The 17,923-nt window shown below is 63.2% G+C and overlaps 1 protein-coding gene across 1 annotated transcript in view; it reads right to left on the bottom strand.

Moving 5' to 3' along the window:
• LOC121276782 (ADAMTS-like protein 1) overlaps positions 1-13,935 on the bottom strand; it is a 128,350-nt gene extending 114,415 nt beyond the window's left edge. The window contains exon 1 of the mRNA XM_041185327.1: positions 13,593-13,935. Within this exon, the coding sequence (XP_041041261.1) occupies positions 13,593-13,935 (343 nt within the window). The remainder of the gene's footprint in view (positions 1-13,592) is intronic.
• Between the last annotated feature and the right edge of the window lie 3,988 nt (positions 13,936-17,923).

The raw sequence follows: 17,923 nt of genomic DNA, 5'->3' as shown, positions 1-17,923 counted from the left end.
GGAGAATGCACGGGAGGGGGAGAGAGCGTGGGAGCGGGAGAGGGCGTGGGAGGGGGAGAGGGTGCGGTTGGGGGAGAGACTGCGGGAGGGGTAGTGGGTGTGGGATGGGTAGAGACTGGGGGAGGGGGAGAGACTGGGGGAGGTGGTGAGTGGGGGAGTGGGAGAGACAGCAGGAGGGGGAGAGACTGTGGGTGGGGGTGAGAGTGGGGGGAGGGGGAGAGACAGCTGAAATGGGAGAGGCTGCGGGAGAGGGTGCGGGAGGGGGAGAGGGTGCGGGAGGGGGAGAGTGCATGGGTGGGGGAGAGGGCGTGGGAGGAGGAGAGGGTGTGGGAGGGGAAGAGGGTGCAGTAGGGGGACAGGATGTGGGAGGGGGAGGGGTTGCGGGTGGGGAGGGAGAGACTGCAGGAGGGATAGTGTGCAGTAGGGGTCGAGACAGGGGAGGGGGAGAGACTGCGGGAGGGGGAGAGGGCGCGGAAGTGCAGAGAGCAGGATGGGGAGAAGGCACAGGAAGGGGAAGAGGCTGCGGGAGGGTGAGAGAGAGCGGGATGGGGAGAGGGCGCGGGAAGGGGAAGAGGCTGCAGGAGGGCGAGAGGGCATGGGGGGGAAGTGGCTGCGGGAGGAGGAGAGGCGTGGGAGGAGGAGATGGCACGGGAGGGGGAGAGGGCGCGGGAGTGGGTGGGGGCACGGGTGGAGCAGAGGGCCGGGAGGAGGAGACAGTGTGGGAGGAGGAGACGGCGTGGGAGGGGGAGAGAGCACGTGAGGGGGAGAGGGCGTGGGAGCGGGAGTGAGCGTGGGAGGGGAGAGGGTGCGGTTGGGGGAGAGACTGCGGGAGGGGTAGTGGGTGTGGGTGGGTAGAGCCTGGGGGAGGGGGAGAGACTGGGGGAGGGGTAGAGACTGGGGGATGGGGTGAGAGTGGGGGAGTGGGAGAGACAGCAGGAGGTGGAGAGACTGTGGGAGGGGGTGAGAGTTGGGGGAGGGGGAGAGACAGCGGTAGTGGGAGAGGCTGCGGGACAGGGTGCGGGAGGGGGAGAGGGCACGGGAGGGGGTGGGTCATGGGACGGGGAGATGATGCGGTTGGGGGAGAGACTGCGGGAGGGGGAGAGACTGCGGGAGGGGGAGAGACTGCGGGAGGGGGAGAGGGCACGGGAAGGGGACACGCTGTGGGAGGGGGAGGGGATGTGGGAGGGGGAGGGAGTGCGGGAGGGGGAGGGAGAGACTGCAGGAGGGAGAGAGTCCAGTAGGGGTAGAGACAGGGGAGGGGGAGAGACTGGGGGCGTGGGAGAGGAAGCGGCAGGGGAAGAGACTGGGGGAGAGGGAGAGGGCGCGGGAGATGGAGAGAGAGCGGGATGGGGAGAGGGTGCGGGAAGGGGAGAGAGAGCGGGATGGGGAGAGGGTGCGGGAAGGGGAGAGAGAGCGGGATGGGGAGAGGGCGCCGGAAGGCGAGAGGGCGCGGGAGGGGGAGAGGGTGCGGTTGGGGGAGAGACTGCGGGAGGGGTAGTTGTTGAGGGAGGGGGAGACAGCACGGGAGAGGGAGAATGCGCAGGAGGGGGAGAGAGCGTGGGAGAGGGAGAGGGCGTGGGATGGGTAGGGACTGGGAGAGGGGCAGAGACTGGGGGAGGGGGTGAGTCGGGGAGTGGGAGAGACAGCAGGAGGGGGAGAGACTGTGGGTGGGGGTGAGAGTGGGGGGAGGGGGAGAAACAGCTGAAGTGGGAGAGGCTGCGGGAGAGGGTGCGGGAGGGGGAGAGGGTGTGGGAGGGGAAGAGGGTGCAGGAGGGGGACAGGCTGTGGGAGGGGGAGGGGATGTGGGAGGGGGAGGGGTTGCAGGAGGGGGAGGGAGAGACTGCAGGAGGGAGAGAGTGCAGTAGGGGTAGAGACGGGGAGGGGGAGAGACTGCGGGAGGGGGAGAGGGTGCGGGAAGGGGAGAGGGTGTGGGAGGGTGAGAGGGCGCGGGAGTAGGAGAGACTGCGGGAAGGGGAGAGGCTGTGGGAGGGGGAGAGGGCACGGGAGGAGGAGAGACAGCGGGAGGGGGAGCGACTGCGGGAGGGGGAGAGGGTGCGGGAGGGGGAGAGGGCACGGGAGGAGGAGAGACAGCGGGAGGGGGAGCGACTGCGGGAGGGGGAGAGGGTGCGGGAAGGGGAGAGAGTGCGGGAGGGGAGAGGCTGTGGGAGGGGGAGAGGCTGTGGGAAGGGGAGAGGCTGCGGGATGGGGAAAAGGCGTGGGAGGGGGAGAGGGCGTGGGAGGAGGACAGAGCGTGGGAGCGGGAGAGGGCGCGGGAGGGGGAGAGAGTGCGGGAGGGGGAGAGGCTGTGGGAAGGGGAGAGAGCGCGGGAGGGGGAGAGGGCGCAGGAGGAGGTGACGGCGTGGGAGGGGGAGAGGGTGCGGTTGGGAGAGAGACTGCGGGAGGGGTAGTGGGTGTGGAATGGGTAGAGACTGGGGGAGAGGGAGAGTCTGGGGGAGTGGGAGACGCTGCGGGAGTGGGAGAGGGTGCGGGAGGGGGAGAGTGCACGGGTGGGGGGGAGGGTGCGGGAGGGGAAGAGGGTGCAGGAGGGGGAGAGACTGCAGGAGGGGGCGAGGCTGTGGGAGGGGGAGAGGCTGCGGGAGGGGGAGAGGGCGCAGCAGGGGGAGAGAGTGCGGGAGGGGGAGAGGCTGCGGGAAGGGGAGAGACTGCGGGAAGGGGAGAGGGTGTGGGAGGGGGAGAGACTGCGGGAAGGGAGAGGCTGCGGGAAGGGGAGAAGGTGTGGGAGGGGGAGAGACTGCGGGAAGGGGAGAGGCTGCGGGAAGGGGAGAGGCTGCGGGAAGGGGAGAGGCTGCGAGAAGGGGAGAGGCTGCGGGATGGGGAAAGGGCGCGGAAGGAGGAGACGGCATGGGAGGGGGAGAGGGCGCGGGAGGAGGCGACGGCGTGGGGGGGGGAGAGGGCGAAGGAGGGGGAGAGGGCGTGGGTGGGGGGGAGGGTGCGGGAGGGGGAGAGGGCACGGGAGGAGGAGAGGCTGCGGGAGGGGGAGAGGGCGCGGCAGGGGGAGAGGTTGCGGGAGGGGGAGAGGTTGCGGGAGGGGGAGAGGTTGCGGGAGGGGGAAAGGCTGCGGGAGGGGGAGAGGCTGCGGGAGGGGGAGAGGCTGCGGGAGGGGGAGAGGCTGCGGGAGGGGAAGAGGTTGCGGGGGGGGAGAGGCTGCGGGAGGGGAAGAGGGTGCGGGAGGGGAAGAGGGTGCGGGAGGGGGAGAGGGCGCGGGAGGAGGCGACGGCGTGGGGGGGGAGAGGGCGCGGGAGCGGGAGAGGGTGCGGTTGGGAGAGAGACTGCGGGATGGGTAGAGACTGGGGGAGGGGGAGAGACTGGGGGAGGGGGAGAGACTGGGGGAGGTGGAGGGACTGGGGAAGGGGGTGAGAGTGGGGGAGTGGGAGAGACAGCAGGAGGGGCAGAGACTGTTGCTGGGGGTGAGAGTGGGGGGAGGGGGAGAGACAGCGGGAGAGTGTGTGGGAGGGGGAGAGGGCGCGGGTGGGGGAGAGACTGTGGGGGGGAGAGGGTGCGGGATGGGGATAGGGTGCGGGAGGAGGAGAGGGTGCGGGAGGGGAAGAGAGTGCAGGACGGGGAGTGACTGCGGGAGGGGGTATGGTTGCGGGAAGGGGAGAAGCCGCGGGAGGGGGAGAGGGCTCGTGTGGGGGAGAGGGCGCCGGAAGGGGAGTGGGTGCGGTATGGCGAGAGGCTGCGGGAGGGGTTGGGGATGCGGGACGGGGCTGGAGAGACAGCATGAGGGAGAGAGTGCAGGAGGTGGAGAGCCTGCAGGAGGAGGAGAGGGCGCGGGAGGAGGAGAGACAGCGGGAGGGGGAGAGGGTGCGGGAAGGGGAGAGGGTGTGGGAGAGTGAGAGGGCGCGGGAGTGGGAGAGAGTGCGGGAGGGGGAGAGGGTGCGGGAGGGGGAGAGAGTGCAGGAGGGGGAGAGGGCACGGCAGGGGGAGAGAGTGCGGGAGGGGGAGAGGCTGTGGGAAGCGGAGAGGATGCAGGAGGGGGAGAGGCTGCGAGAGGGGGTACGGCTGCGAGATAGGGAAAAGGCGCGGGAGGGGGAGAGGGCGTGGGAGGGGGAGAGAGCGCGGGAGGGGGAGAGAGTGCGGGAGGGGGAGAGGGTGCGGGAGGGGGAGAGAGTGCGGGAGGGGGAGAGGGCATGGGAGGGGGAGAGGGTGCGGTTGCGAGAGAGACTGCGGGAGGGGGAGAGGGTGCGGGAGGGGGAGAGGGTGCGGGAGGAGGACAGAGCGTGGGAGCAGGAGAGGGCGCGGGAGGGGGAGAGGGCGCGGGAGGGGGAGAGAGTGCGGGAGGGGGAGAGGGCATGGGAGGGGGAGAGGGTGCGGTTGCGAGAGAGACTGCGGGAGGGGGAGAGGGTGCGGGAGGGGGAGAGGGTGCGGGAGGGGAAGAGGGTGTGGGAGGGGGAGAGACTGCGGGAGGGGGAGAGGCTGTGGGAGGGGGAGAGGCTGCAGGAGGGGGAGAGGCTGCGGGATGGGGAAAGGGCGCGGGAGGAGGCGACGGCGTGGGGGGGATAGGGCGCGGGAGCGGGAGAGGGTGCGGTTGGGAGAGAGACTGCGGGAGGGGTAGTGGGTGTGGGATGGGTAGAGACTGGGGGTGGGGGAGAGACTGAGTGAGGGGGAGAGACTGGGGGATTGGGTGAGAGTGGGGGAGGGGGAGAGACAGTAGGAGGGGGAGAGACTGTTGCTGGGGGTGAGAGTGGGGGGAGGGGGAGAGACAGTGGAAGTGGGAGAGGCTGTGGGAGAGTGCGGGAGGGGGAGAGGGTGCGGGAGGGGGAGAGGACGCGGCAGGGGGAGAGACTGCGGGAGGGGAAAATGCTGCGGGAGGGGGAGAGGGCATGGGAGTGGGAAAGACTGCGGGAATGGGATAGGTTGCGGGAGAGGGAGAGGGTGAGGGAGGGCGTGAGGGCGCGGGAGGGGGAGAGACTGTGGGAGGGGGAGAGGGCGCAGGTGGGGAAGAGGCTGCGGGAGGGGGAGAGGCTGTGGGAGGGGGAGAGGGCACGGGTGGGGAAGAGGCTGCGGGAGGGGGAGAGGCTGTGGAAGGGGGAGAGGCTGTGGGAGGGGGGCAGGGCGCGGGAGGGGGACAGGGTCCGAGAAGTGGAGAGGGTGCGGGAGTGGTAGGGGGTGTGGGAGGGGGAGATGGTGTGGTTGGGGAGAGACTGCGTGAGAGGGAGAGACTTGGGGTGGGGGAGTGGGTGCGGGAGGGGGAGAGACTGGGGGAGGGGGAGATGGTGCGGGAGGGGGAGAGGGCACAGGAGGGGGAGATGGTGCGGGAGGGGGAGAGACTGCGGGAGGGGGAGAGGGTGCGGGATGGGGAGAGACTGCGGGAGAGGGAGAGGGTGCGGGAGGGGGAGAGGGCGTGGGGGCGGCAGAGTTCCAAGGAGTGGGAGAGACTGCGGGAGGGGGAGAGGATGCGGGAGGGGGAGAGTGTGCAGGAGGGGGAGAGACTGCGGGAAGGGGAGAGACTGCGGGAGGGGGAGAGGATGCGGGAGGGGGAGAGTGTGCAGGAGGGGGAAGGCTGCGGGAGGGGGAGAGGCTGCGGGAGGTGGAGAGGGCATGGGTGGGGGAAAGGGTGTGGCAGGGGTAGAGGCTGTGGGAGGGGCAGAGTTCCCGGGAGGGGGAGAGACTGTGGGAGGGGGAATGTTGCGGGAGGGGGAGAGGGCATGGGAAGGGGACAGGCTGTGGTAGGGGGAGGGAATGTGGGAGGGGGATGGGGTGCGGGAGGGGGAGGGAGAGACTGCAGGAGGGAAAGAGTGCAGTGGGGATATTGACAGGGGAGGGGGAGAGACTGGGGGAGTGGGAGAGGACGCGGGAAGGGGAGATAGTGCTGGAGAGGGAGAGGGCGCGGGAGGGGGAGAGGCTGCGGGAGGTGGAGAGGGCGCGGGAGGGACAGAGGGTGCGGGAGGGGTAGAGGCTGTGGGAGGGGGTGGGGTGCAGGAAGGGGAGAGACTGCGGGGGGTGGGGAGAGGGTGCGGGAGATGGAGAGGGTCCGGGTGGGGGGAGAGGGCACTAGTGGGGGAGAGGGCGCGGCAGGGGGCAGAACTTGGGAGGGGGAGAGAGCGCGGGACGGGGAGAGAGTGCAGGAGGGGGAGTGAGTGCAGGAGGGGCAGAGACTGTGGGAGAGGGAGAGAGTGCGGGAGGTGAAGAGGCTCAGGGAGGGGGAGAGGTCGCGGGGGGGGAGAGACTGCGGGAGTGGGAGAGTGTGCGGGAGAGGGAGAGGTTGCGGGAGGGGGAGAGTGCGTGGGAAGGGGAGAGACTGCCAGAGGGGGAGAGGATGTGGGAAGGGGACAGGCTGCGGGAGGGGGAGAGACTGCGGGAGGGGGAGAGACTGCGGGAGGGGGAGAGGACGCGGGAAGGGGACAGGCTGCGGGAGGCGATGTGGGAGGGGGAGGGAGAGAGTGCAGTAGGGGTATTGACAGGGGAGGGGGAGAGTCTGGGGGAGTGGGAGAGGCTGCGGGAGTGGGAGATGGTACGGGAGGGGGAGAGGGTCTGGGGGGGGAGAGGGTGCTAGTGGTGGAGAGGGCGTGGCAGGGGGACAGGGCGTGGGAGGTGAAAAGTCTGCGGGAGGGGGAAAGACTGCAGGAGGGGGAGAGGGTGCGGGAGGGGGAGAGGGTGCGGGAGGTGGAGAGGGAGCTGGAGGGGGAGAGGGCGTGGGAGGGGCAGGTTTCCCAGGAGGGGGAGAGACTGCAGGAAGGGGAGAGTCAGCGGGAAGGGGACAGGCTGTGGGAGGGGGAGGGAATGTGGGATGGGAAGAGGCTGTGGGAGGGGGAGAGGGAGCTGGAGGGGGAGAGGGTGCTGGAGGGATAGAGGCTGTGGGAGGGCGTGGGGATGAGGGAGGGGGAGGGAGAAACTGCAGGAGGGAAAGAGTGCAGTGGGGGTATTGACAGGGGAGGTGGAGAGACTGGGGGAGTGGGAGAGGACGTGGCAGGGGGAGAGACTGTGGGAGGGGGAGAGGGCGCGGGAAGGGGAGAGGGCACGGGAGGAGGAGAGGGTATGGGAGGGGGAGAGGGTGCAGGAGGGGGAGAGGGCGTGGGAGGGGCAGAGTTCCCAGGCGGGGGAGAGACTGTGGGAGGGGGAGAGACTGCGGGAGGGGGAGAGAAGCGGGAGGGGGAAAGGATAGCGGGAGGGGGAAGGTTGCGGGAGGGGGAGAGGGCATGGGAAGGGGACAGGCTGTGGGAGGGGGAGGGAATGTGGGAGGGGGAGTGGGTGCAGGAGGGGGAGGGAGAGACTGCAGGAGGGAAAGAGTGCAGTGGGCATATTGACAGGGGAGGGGGAGAGACTGGGGGAGTGGGAGAGGATGTGGGAAGGGGAGATGGTGCAGGAGGGAAAGAGGCTGTGGGAGGGGGAGAGACTGTGGGAGGGGGAGAGGCTGCAGGAGGGGAAGATGCTGCAGGAGGGGGAGAGGCTGAAGAAGGTGGAGAGGGCGCGGGAGGGGGAGAGGATCCGGGAAGTGGAGAGGGTGCGGGAGTGGTAGGGGGTGTGGGAGGGGGAGATGGTGTGGTTGGGGGAGAGACTGCGTGAGAGGGAGAGACTTGGGGTGGGGGATTGGGTGCGGGAGGGGGAGAGACTGGGGGAGGGGGAGATGGTGCGGGAGGGGGAGAGGGCACAGGAGGGGGAGATGGTGCGGGAGGGGGAGAGACTGCGGGAGGGGGAAGGGTGCGGCAGGGGGAGAGACTGCGGGAGGGGAAGGGGAAGAATGTGCGGGAGGGGGAGAGGGCATGGGAGGGGGAAAGACTGCGGGAAGGGGAGAGGGTGCGTGAGGGGTAAAGGTTGCGGGAGAGGGAGAGGGCGTGGAAGGGGCAGAGTTCCCGGGAGGAGGAGAGACTGCAGGAGGGGGAGAGGCTGCGGGAGGAGGAGAGGGCGTGTGTGGGGGAGAGACTGCGGGAAGGGGAGAGTGTGCGGGAGAGGGAAAGGGTGCGGGAGGGGTAGGGGGCACGGGAGGGGGAGGGGGGGAGGGAGGCGGAGATGGTGCGGTTGGGGGAGAGACTGCGTGAGGGGGAGAGACTGGGGGAGGGGGAGATGATGCGGGAGGGGGAGAGGGCACAGGAGGGGGAGATGGCGCGGGGTGGGGGAGAGACTGTGGGAGGTGTAGTGGATGCGGGATGGGTAGAGACTGGGGGAGTGGTGAGCGTGGGGGAGGGGGAGAGACAGCGGGAGGGGGAGAGACTGGGGGAGGGGGAGGGAATGGGGGATGGGAAGAGGCTGCGGGAGGGGGAGAGACTTCTGGGTGGAGAGGGTGAGGGGGGGGAGAGACTGCAGGAGGGGGAGAGACTGCGGGAGGGGGAAGGGAGCGGGAGAGGTTGGGGGGTGCGGGAGGGCGAGGTAGAGACTGCAGGAGGGAAAGAGTGCAGTGGGGGTATTGACAGGGGAGTGGGAGAGACTGGGGGAGTGGGAGAGGACGCGACAGGGGGAGAGACTGTGGGAGGGAGAGATGGTGCGGGAGGGGGAGAGGCTGAGGTAAGGGGAGAGGGTGCGGGAGTGGTAGGGTGCGCGGGAGGGGGAGATGGTGCGGTTGGGGGAGAGACTGCGTGAGAGGGAGAGACTGGGGGTGGGGGAGTGGGTGCGGGAGGGGGAGAGACTGGGAGAGGGGGAGATGGTGCGGGAGGGGGAGAGGGCACAGGAAGGGGAGATGGTGCGGTAGGGGGAGAGACTGGGGCAGGGGGTGTGAGTGGGTGAGCGGGAGAGGCTGCGGGGGGGGGAGAGACTTCTGGGTGGAGAGGGTGAGGGAGGGGGAGAGACTGCAGGAGGGGGAAGGGAGCGGGAGGGGGAGAGACTGCGGGTGGGGGAGAGGGCGTGGGAAGAGGAAAGTTTGCGGGAGAGGGAGAGGGTGCGGGAGGGGGAGAGGCTGCGGGAGGGGGAGAGGGTGCTGGAGGGGGAGAAAGCGTGGGAGGGGCAGAGTTCCCAGGAGGGGGAGAGACTGCGGGAAGGGGAGAGACTGCGGGAGGGGGAGAGGATGCAGGAAGGGGAAGGGTGCGGGAAGGGGACAGGCTGTGGGAGGGGGAGGGAATGTGGGATGGGAAGAGGCGGCAGGAGGGGGAGAGGGCGCATGAGGGGGAAAGTGTGCAGGAGGGGGAAGGCAGCGGGAGGGGTTGGGGGTGCAGGAGGGGGAGAGCCTGCGGGAGGTGTAGAGGCTGCAGGAGGGGAAGAGGCTGCAGGAGGGGAAGAGGCTGCGAGAGGGGGAGAGGCTGTGGGAGGGGGTGGGGCTGCAGGAGGGACAGAGGGCACAGGAAGGGGACAGGCTGTGGTAGTGGGAGGGAATGCAGGAGGGGGAGGGGGTGCGGGAGGGTGAGAGGGTGCGGGAGGGTGAGAAGCTGCGGGAGGTGGAGATGGCGCGGGAGGGGGGTAGGGCACGGGAGGGGCAGAGGGTGCCGGTGGGGGAGAGGGTGTGGGAGGGGGTGTGACTGCGGGAGGGCGAGAGACTGCGGGGGCGGGGGAGAGGGTGCGGGAGATGGAGAGGGTCCGGGTGGGGGGGAGAGGGCACAAGTGGGGGAGAGGGCACGGCAGGAGGCAGAACTTGGGAGGGGGAGATAGCGTGGGAGGGGGAGAGAGTGCAGGAGGGGCAGAGACTTCGGGAGGGGGAGTGAGTGCAGGAGGGGCGGAGACTGCGGGAGAGGGAGAGAGTGTGGGAGGTGAAGAGGCTCAGGGAGGGGGAGAGGTCGCGGGAGGGGGAGAGACTGCGGGAGGGGGAGAGGGCGCGGGAGGAGGAGAGGGCATGGGTGGGGGAGAGAGTGCAGGAGTGGGAGAGTGTGCGGGAGAGGGAAAGGGTGTGGGAGGGGGAGAGACTGCGTGAGGGGGAGAGACTGGAGGAGGGGGTGTGAGTGGGTGAGCGGCTACAGGAGGGGTAGAGGGTGCGGGAGTGGATGAGTGCACGGGTGGGGGAGAGGGTGCGGGAGGGGGAGAGGGCGCGGGAGGAGAAGATGGTGCGGGAGGGTGAGAGGGCGAGGGAGGAGGAGAGGGCGAGGGAGGAGGAGAGGGCGCGGGAGGAGGAGAGGGCGAGGGAGGAGAAGATGGTGCGGGAGGGTGAGAGGGTGCGGGAGAGGGAGAGGGCGCGGGAGGGGGAGAAGGCGCGGGAGGAGAAGATGGTGCGGGAGGAGGAGAGGGCGAGGGAGGAGGAGAGGGCGAGGGAGGGTGAGAGGGTGCGGGAGGGTGAGAGGGTGCGGGAGGGTGAGAGGGTGCGGGGGGGGGAGAGGGTGTGGGAGGGTGAGAGGGTGCGGGAGGGTGAGAGGGTGCGGGGGGGGAGAGGGTGCGGGGGGGGGAGAGGGTGTGGGAGGGTGAGAGGGTGCGGGAGGGTGAGAGGGTGCGGGGGGGGAGAGGGTGTGGGAGGGGGAGAGGGGAGAGGGTGCGGGGGAGGGAGAGGGTGCGGGAGGGTGAGAGGGTGCGGGAGGGTGAGAGGGTGCGGGGGGGGGGAGAGGGTGTGGGAGGGGGAGAGGGGAGAGGGTGCGGGGGAGGGAGAGGGTGCGGGAGGGTGAGAGGGTGCGGGAGGGTGAGAGGGTGCGGGGGGGGGGAGAGGGTGTGGGAGGGGGAGAGGGTGCGGGGGGGGGAGGGAGCGGGAAGGGGAGAGGCTGCGGGAGGAGAGAGTGCGGGAGGAGGAATGTGTGCAGGAGGGGGAGAGGGTGCAGGAGGGGGAGATGGCATGGGAGCGGGAGAGACTGCGGGAGGGGTAGAGACTGGGGGAGGTGGTGAGAGTGGGGGAGGGGAAGAAACAGCCGGAGGTTGAGAGTCTGGGGGAGGGGGTGTGAGTGGGTGAGCGGCTGCGGGAGGGGTAGAGGGTGCGGGAGTGGGAGAAGGTGCGGGAATGGGAGAGACTTCTGGGGAGAGAGGGTGAGGGAGGGGGAATGGTTGCGGGAGGGGGAGAGACTGGGGAGGGGGAGAGAATGGGGGAGTGGGAGAGGCTGGCTAGGGGGAGAGACTAGGGGAGGGGGAGAGGGTGCGGAGTGGGAGAGGGTGCGGAGTGGGAGAGGGTGCGGAGGGGGAGAGGGTGCGGAGGGGGAAAGGGCGCAGGAGGGGGAGAGGGTGCAGGAGGGGGAAGGCTGTGGGAGGGGTAGAGGCTGCGCAAGGGGGTGTGGGTGCAGGAGTGGGAGGGAGAGTCTGTATGAGGGAGAGAGTGCAGGAGGAGGAGAGAATGCGGGAGGGGAAGAGGCTGCGGGAGGGGGAGAGACTGCGGTAGGGGGAGAGGGTGCGGGAGTGTGAGAGGCTGCGGGGGGGGGAGACGGTGCAGGAGAGGGAGAGGGTCCGGGGTGGGGGAGAGGGCGTGAGAGGGGGAGAGAGCGCGGGAGGGGGAGAGAGTGTGGGAGTGTTAGAGGCTGCGGGAGGGGGAGAGGCTGCGGGCAGAGGAGAGGGTGCGGGAGGGGGAGAGGGTGCGGGATGGGGAGAGGGTGCGGGATGGGGAGAGGGTGCGGGATGGGGAGAGGGTGCGGGAGGGGGAGAGGGTGTGGGAGGGGGAGAGGGTGTGAGAGGGGGAGAGGGTGCAGGAGGGGAGAGACTGCGGGAGGAGGAGTGTGTGCGGGAGGGGGAGAGACTGGGGGAGGTGGTGAGAGTGGGGGAGGGGAAGAGACAGCCGGAGGTTGAGAGTCTGGGGGAGGGGGTGTGAGTGGGTGAGCGGCTGCGGGAGGGGTAGAGGATGCGGGAGTGGGAGAGGATGCGGGAATGGGAGATACTTCTGGGGAGAGAGGGTGAGGGAGGGGGAATGGTTGCGGGAGGGGGAGAGACTGGGCAGGGGGAGAGAATGGGGGAGTGGGAGAGGCTGGCTAGGGGGAGAGACTAGGGGAGGGGGAGAGGGCGCGGGAGTGGGAGAGGGCGCGGGAGTGGGAGAGGGTGCGGAGGGGGAAAGGGCGCAGGAGGGGGAAAGGGTGCAGGAGGGGGAAGGCTGTGGGAGGGGTAGAGGCTGCGCAAGGGGGTGTGGGTGCGGGAGTGGGAGGGAGAGTCTGTATGAGGGAGAGAGTGCAGGAGGGGGAGAGCCTGCGGGATGGGGAGAGGGTGTAGGCTGGGGAGAGGGTGCGGGAGTGATAGATGGTGCGGGAGGGGGACAGGGTGTTGGGGGGGCAGAGACTGCGGGAGGGGGAGAGTTTTGGAGGGAGAGTACGGGAGGGGGAGAGGCTGTGGGAGCGGGCGAGGGTGCGGGAGGGCGAGGGAGGGGGAGAGGGTGCTGGGGGGGAGACACTGAGGAAGGGGGAGAGAATGCGGGAGGGGGAGAGAATGCGGGAGGGGGATAGACTGCGGGAGGGGGATAGACTGCGGGAGGGAGAGAGTGTGCGGGAGGGGGAGAGTTTGCTGATGGGGGAGAGTTTGGGAGCGAGAGAGCCTGCGGGAGTGGGAGAATTTGGGAGGGAGAGTGCGGGACGGAGAGAGACGGCGGAAGGGACAGAGTGCAGGAAGGGAGGAAGTTATGGTTGACAAAACGTGAAGAATGAGATGAGAATTGGATTGGAACATTGACCCTTTCTTTTCTGTTTTCATATAACTCTCGGAGAATTCTACTTTGAACATAGCAGTAATTGATTCTGAACTGAAATTATTTAACATTCACATGGGACAAAATGCTCTCTTATTTGGGTTTCACTTTTCAGCTTCCAGTTATTCTGGATTAAGTGTTTTTATCTGAGAGCTTTCACCCTTAATGACTGTTTAATATATAATATACGATACAGAATAATCTCTTTGTACCCAGCAGTTAGCTTGCCTGTGGACAGAGTAAAATGGTCGCGTGTTGATTTGGTGGGACCATTTAACTTTGCTGGTTCAGTCACGGTCCTCCGAGAGAAAGCGGGACAAAGAGACTTGCAGAGGTAATGTTCCCTTCCAGCAGAGGCATGTAAATCACCCCAATGGTATCAATGCATGGGGCTTTTTTTGATGTTGAGTTTTTTCCTTCTTTATCACATTTCAGTCAGAATCTTTTTCAAAATATATTAGTCTTCTCTGGAATAATGAGGGCTTTGTTAAGATTAACATGGTACCTTGTTCCCCAGATATTTATAAATAATATTTTTTCAAAGGTTGTGGTAACATTAATCTCTTAACTGTAGGTTCTGACTACATGCATTGTATTTGCTGATAGATTGACAGGAAGGCCAGACAAATGGAGACAGACTTAAAATGAACAAAGTCTTTGCACACTGTAAATTCAATATAAATTTTTTCTCTGCATCTATCATTTTTCTGTGCTGCCAGCCAGGAATGCAAGCATTATTACAGAGGTTTGCTCCAGTTGAAAGGTACCCAAGGCCAGAATACAATTTTTCAAAACTGATTACTGATATTGAGGTCAATGAATTCTATATTATTCCACTATGTTTGTGAAATATGAACTCATACTCTGTTCCAAATTTCCCCCATAAAGACAAGGCTATTTAAATTATGGAGCTGATCAAACATTCCAAAGACATTTTCGTTTTATTCCAAAATAACAAGTAATGTATTGACTGTGTCCACATCAATCTCCCACACAGTGTCCACGTCAATCACACGCACCATGTCCACGTCAATCACACGCCCCATGTCCATGTCAATCACAAGCACCATGTCCGTGTCAATCTCTTACACCATGTCCATGTCAATCACACACACCGTGTCCACATCAATCTCACCCACACTGTCCATGTCAATCTTATGCACTGTGCACACGTCAATCACATGCACTGTGTCGACATCAACACCAGGCACCATATCCACGTCATTCTCACACACCATCTCCATGTCAATCTCGCACACCATGTCCATGTCAATCACACACACCGTGTCCACGTCAATCAAACACATTGTGTCCACGTCAATCTTACGCACCGTGTCCACATCAATCTCATCCACGCTGTCCATGTCAATCTTATGCACCGTGCACACGTCAATCACATGCACCGTGTCGACATCAACACCAGGCACCGTGTCCATGTCAATCTCATGCACCATCTCCACGTCAATCTCGCACACCATGACCACGTCAATCACATGCACCGTGTCCACGTCAATCTCACGCACCGTGTCCACGTCAATCTCATGTACCGCATCCACGTTAATCTCACGCACCGTGTCCACGTCAACCATAGGCACCGAGTCCATAGCAACCACAGGCACCATTTCCACGTCAACCAGATGCACCGTGTTCAAGTCAATCACACACACCGCGTCCACGTCAATCACACACACCGTGTCCACGTCAATCTCACACACCGTGTCCAAGTCAATCACACCCACTGTGTCCATGTCAATCACACACACCATGTCCACATCAACCACAGGCATCGTATTCACATCAACCACAGGCACCATGTCCACGTCAACCACAGCCACCGTGTCCACGTCAATCTCGCACACCATGTCCATGTCAATCTGACGCACCATGTCCACATCAATCACACACAGCGTGTCCACGTAAATCACACACAGCGTGTCCACGTAAATCACATGCACCATGTCCACGTCAATCTCACTCCGTGTCCACGTCAATGACACCCACTGTGTCCATGTCAATCTCACACACCCTGTCCACGTCAATCTCACTCCGTGTCCACGTCAATGACACCCACTGTGTCCATGTCAATCTCTCACACCGTGTCCACGTCAATCTCACTCCGTGTCCATGTCAATGACACCCACCATGTCCATGTAAATCTCACACACCGTGTCCACATCAATCTCACTCCATGTCCACGTCAATGACATCCACCATGTCCATGTCAATCTTGCACACCGTGTCCACGTCAATCTCACGCACCGTCTCTATGTCAATCTCACCCAACCTGTCCACGTCAATCTTACGCACCGTGTCCACGTCATTCTCACACACCGTGTCCACAGCCAATCACACCCACCGTGTCCATGTCAATCGCACACACTGTGGCCACGTCAATCACATGCACCGTGTCCATGTCAATCACATGCACCGTGGCCACGTCAATCACATGCACCGTGTCCACATCAACCACAGGCACTGTGTCCATGACAACCAGATGCACTATGTCCACGTCAATCTCATGCACCGTGTTCACGTCAATCACATGCACCGTATCCACGTCCATCACACGCACCGTGTCCACGTCAATCACATGCACCGTGTCCACGTCAATCTCTCACACTGTGTCCACGTCAATCTCCCACAGCGTGTCCACGTCAATCTCTCACACCGTGTCCATGTCAATCACACACACCGTGTCCACATCAATCTCTCACAGCGTGTCCACTTCAATCTCACGTACCATATCCACATCAATCACACGCACCGTGTCCACATCAATCTTTCACACCGTTATCTATGTCAATCACACGCACATTGATCATGTCAATCTTTCACACCGTTTCCACTTCAATCTCATGCACCGTGTCCACATCAATCTCTTGCACCATCTCCACTTCAATCTCATGCACCGTGTTCACGTCAATCTCTTGCACCCTCTCCACTTCAATTTCATGCACCGTGTCCACGTCAATCTCTTGCACCATCTCCACGTCAATCTCGCACACTGTGTCTACGTCAATCACCTGCACCACGTCCACGTCAATCACATGCACCGTCTCCACGTCAATCACATGCTCCATATCCAGGTCAATCATACGCACCGTGTCCTCGTAAATCTCACGCACCATGTCCACATCAATCACACGCACCGTGTTCATGTCAATCTCTTGCACCGTGTTCACGCCAATCACACGCACTTTATCAAACAAATGCACCATGGCCACGTCAATCTCACGCACCATCTCCATGTCAATCTCACGCACCATGTCCATGTCAATCTCATGCACGGTGTCCAAGTCAATCACGTGCATTGTGTCCACGTCAATCCCTCACACCATTTCCACGTCAATCACACGCATCGTGTCCATGTCAATCACACGCACTGTGTCTGTGTAAATCACATGAAACGTATACACGTAAATCACATGGACCATGTCCGCGTATATCTCACCATCTCCACATCAATCACACACACCGTGTCTGCGTCAATCACATGCACCGTATCCAGGTCAATCATACGCACTGTGTCCGCGTAAATCTCATGCACCGTGTCCACATCAATCACACGCACTGTGTCCACATCAATCACATGCACCGTGTCCACGTCAATATCACGCACCATGTCCACGTCAATCACACGCACCGTGTCCATGTCAATCAAACGCACCTTGACAATGTCAATCTTTCACACCATTTCCACTTCAATCTCATGCACCGTGTCCACGTCAATCCTGCGCACCGTGTCCACGTCAATCTCGCACACCCTGTCCACGTCAATCTCGCACACCGTGTCCACGTCAATCACCCACACCATGTCCACGTCAATCGCACGCACCGTGTCCACGTCAATCTCACACACCGTGTCCACATCAATCACCCGCACCATGTCCACGTAAATCACAAGCACCGTGTCCACGTGAAACTCACGCACTGTGTCCATGTTAATCACATGCACTGTCGCCACGTCAATCACATGCTCTGTATCCAGGTCAATAATATGCTCCATGTCCACGTAAATCTCACGCACCATGTCCACATCAATCACAAGCACCGTGTTCATGTCAACCTCTTGCACTGTGTCCACGTCAATCACATGCACCATGTCCATGTCAATCACATGCACCATGTCCACATCAATCTCACGCACCATGTCCATGTCAATCACAGGCACCATGTCCACGTCAATCTCACGCACCATGTCCATGTCAATTACACACACCATGTCCATGTCAGTCTCACGCATCATGTCCATGTCAATCTCACGCACCGTGTCCACGTCAATCTCACACACCATGTACACTTCAATCACACGCACCATGTCCACGTCAATCTCACGCACCATGTACACTTCAATCACACGCACCATGTCCACGTCAATCTCACGCACTGTGTCCACGTCAATCTCACGTAAGTTATCAAACTTACGCACCGTGTCCACGTCAATCTCTCGCACTGTGGCCACGTCAATCTCACGTACCATGGCCACGTCAATCTCACGCACCGTGTCCAGGTCAATCACACGCACTGTATCCACGTCAATCACACACACCATGTCCACGTCAATCTCACGCACCATGTACAGGTCAATCACATGCACCGTATCCACGTCAATCACATGAACCACGTCCATGTCAATCACATGCACGGTGTCCAGGTCAATCATACGCTCCGTGTCCGTGTAAATCTCACGCACCATGTCCACATTAATCACACGCACCGTGTTCATGTCAACCTCTTGCACTGTGTCCAAGTCAATCACATGCACCATGTCCACGTCAAACTCACGCACCATGTCCATGCCAATGTCACGCACAATGTCCATGTCAATCACACGCACCATGTCCACGTCAATCTCACGCACCATGTCCACGTCAATCTCACGCACCATGTGCATGTCAATCTCATGCACCGTGTCCACATCAATCTCTCGCACTGTGTCCAAGCCAATCTCACGCACCGTGTCCACATCAATCTCTCGCACTGTGTCCAAGCCAATCTCACGCACCGTGTCCAAGTCAATCTCACACACCGTGTCCACGTCAATCTCAGCACCATGTCCACGTCAATCTCACGCACCATATCCAAGTCAATTTCACACACCGTGTCCACGTCAGTCTCACTCCGTGTCCACGTCAATCACTCCCACCGTGTGCACATCAATCACAAGGACCGTGCCCACGTCAATCTCTCACACCGTGTCCATGTCAATCTCTCGCAACGTGTCCATGTCAATTACATGAACCGTGTCCACGTCAATCTCACGCACCGTGTCCACTTCAATCTCTTGCACCGTGTCCATGCCAATCTTAAGCATCATGTCCGCGTCAATCACACACACCGTGTCCACGTCAATCTCACGCACTGTGTCCACGTCAATCTCTCACAACGTGTCCATGTCAATCACTTGCTCCGTATCCAAGTCAATCATACGCACTGTGTCCGCGTCAATCTCACACAAGTTATCAA

Source organism: Carcharodon carcharias, chromosome 4 (genome assembly GCF_017639515.1).
Source record: "Carcharodon carcharias isolate sCarCar2 chromosome 4, sCarCar2.pri, whole genome shotgun sequence".
Taxonomy (NCBI): domain Eukaryota; kingdom Metazoa; phylum Chordata; class Chondrichthyes; order Lamniformes; family Lamnidae; genus Carcharodon; species Carcharodon carcharias.
Note: the sequence above shows the minus strand (reverse complement) of the source record. Positions and strands in the feature narration are given on the sequence as shown.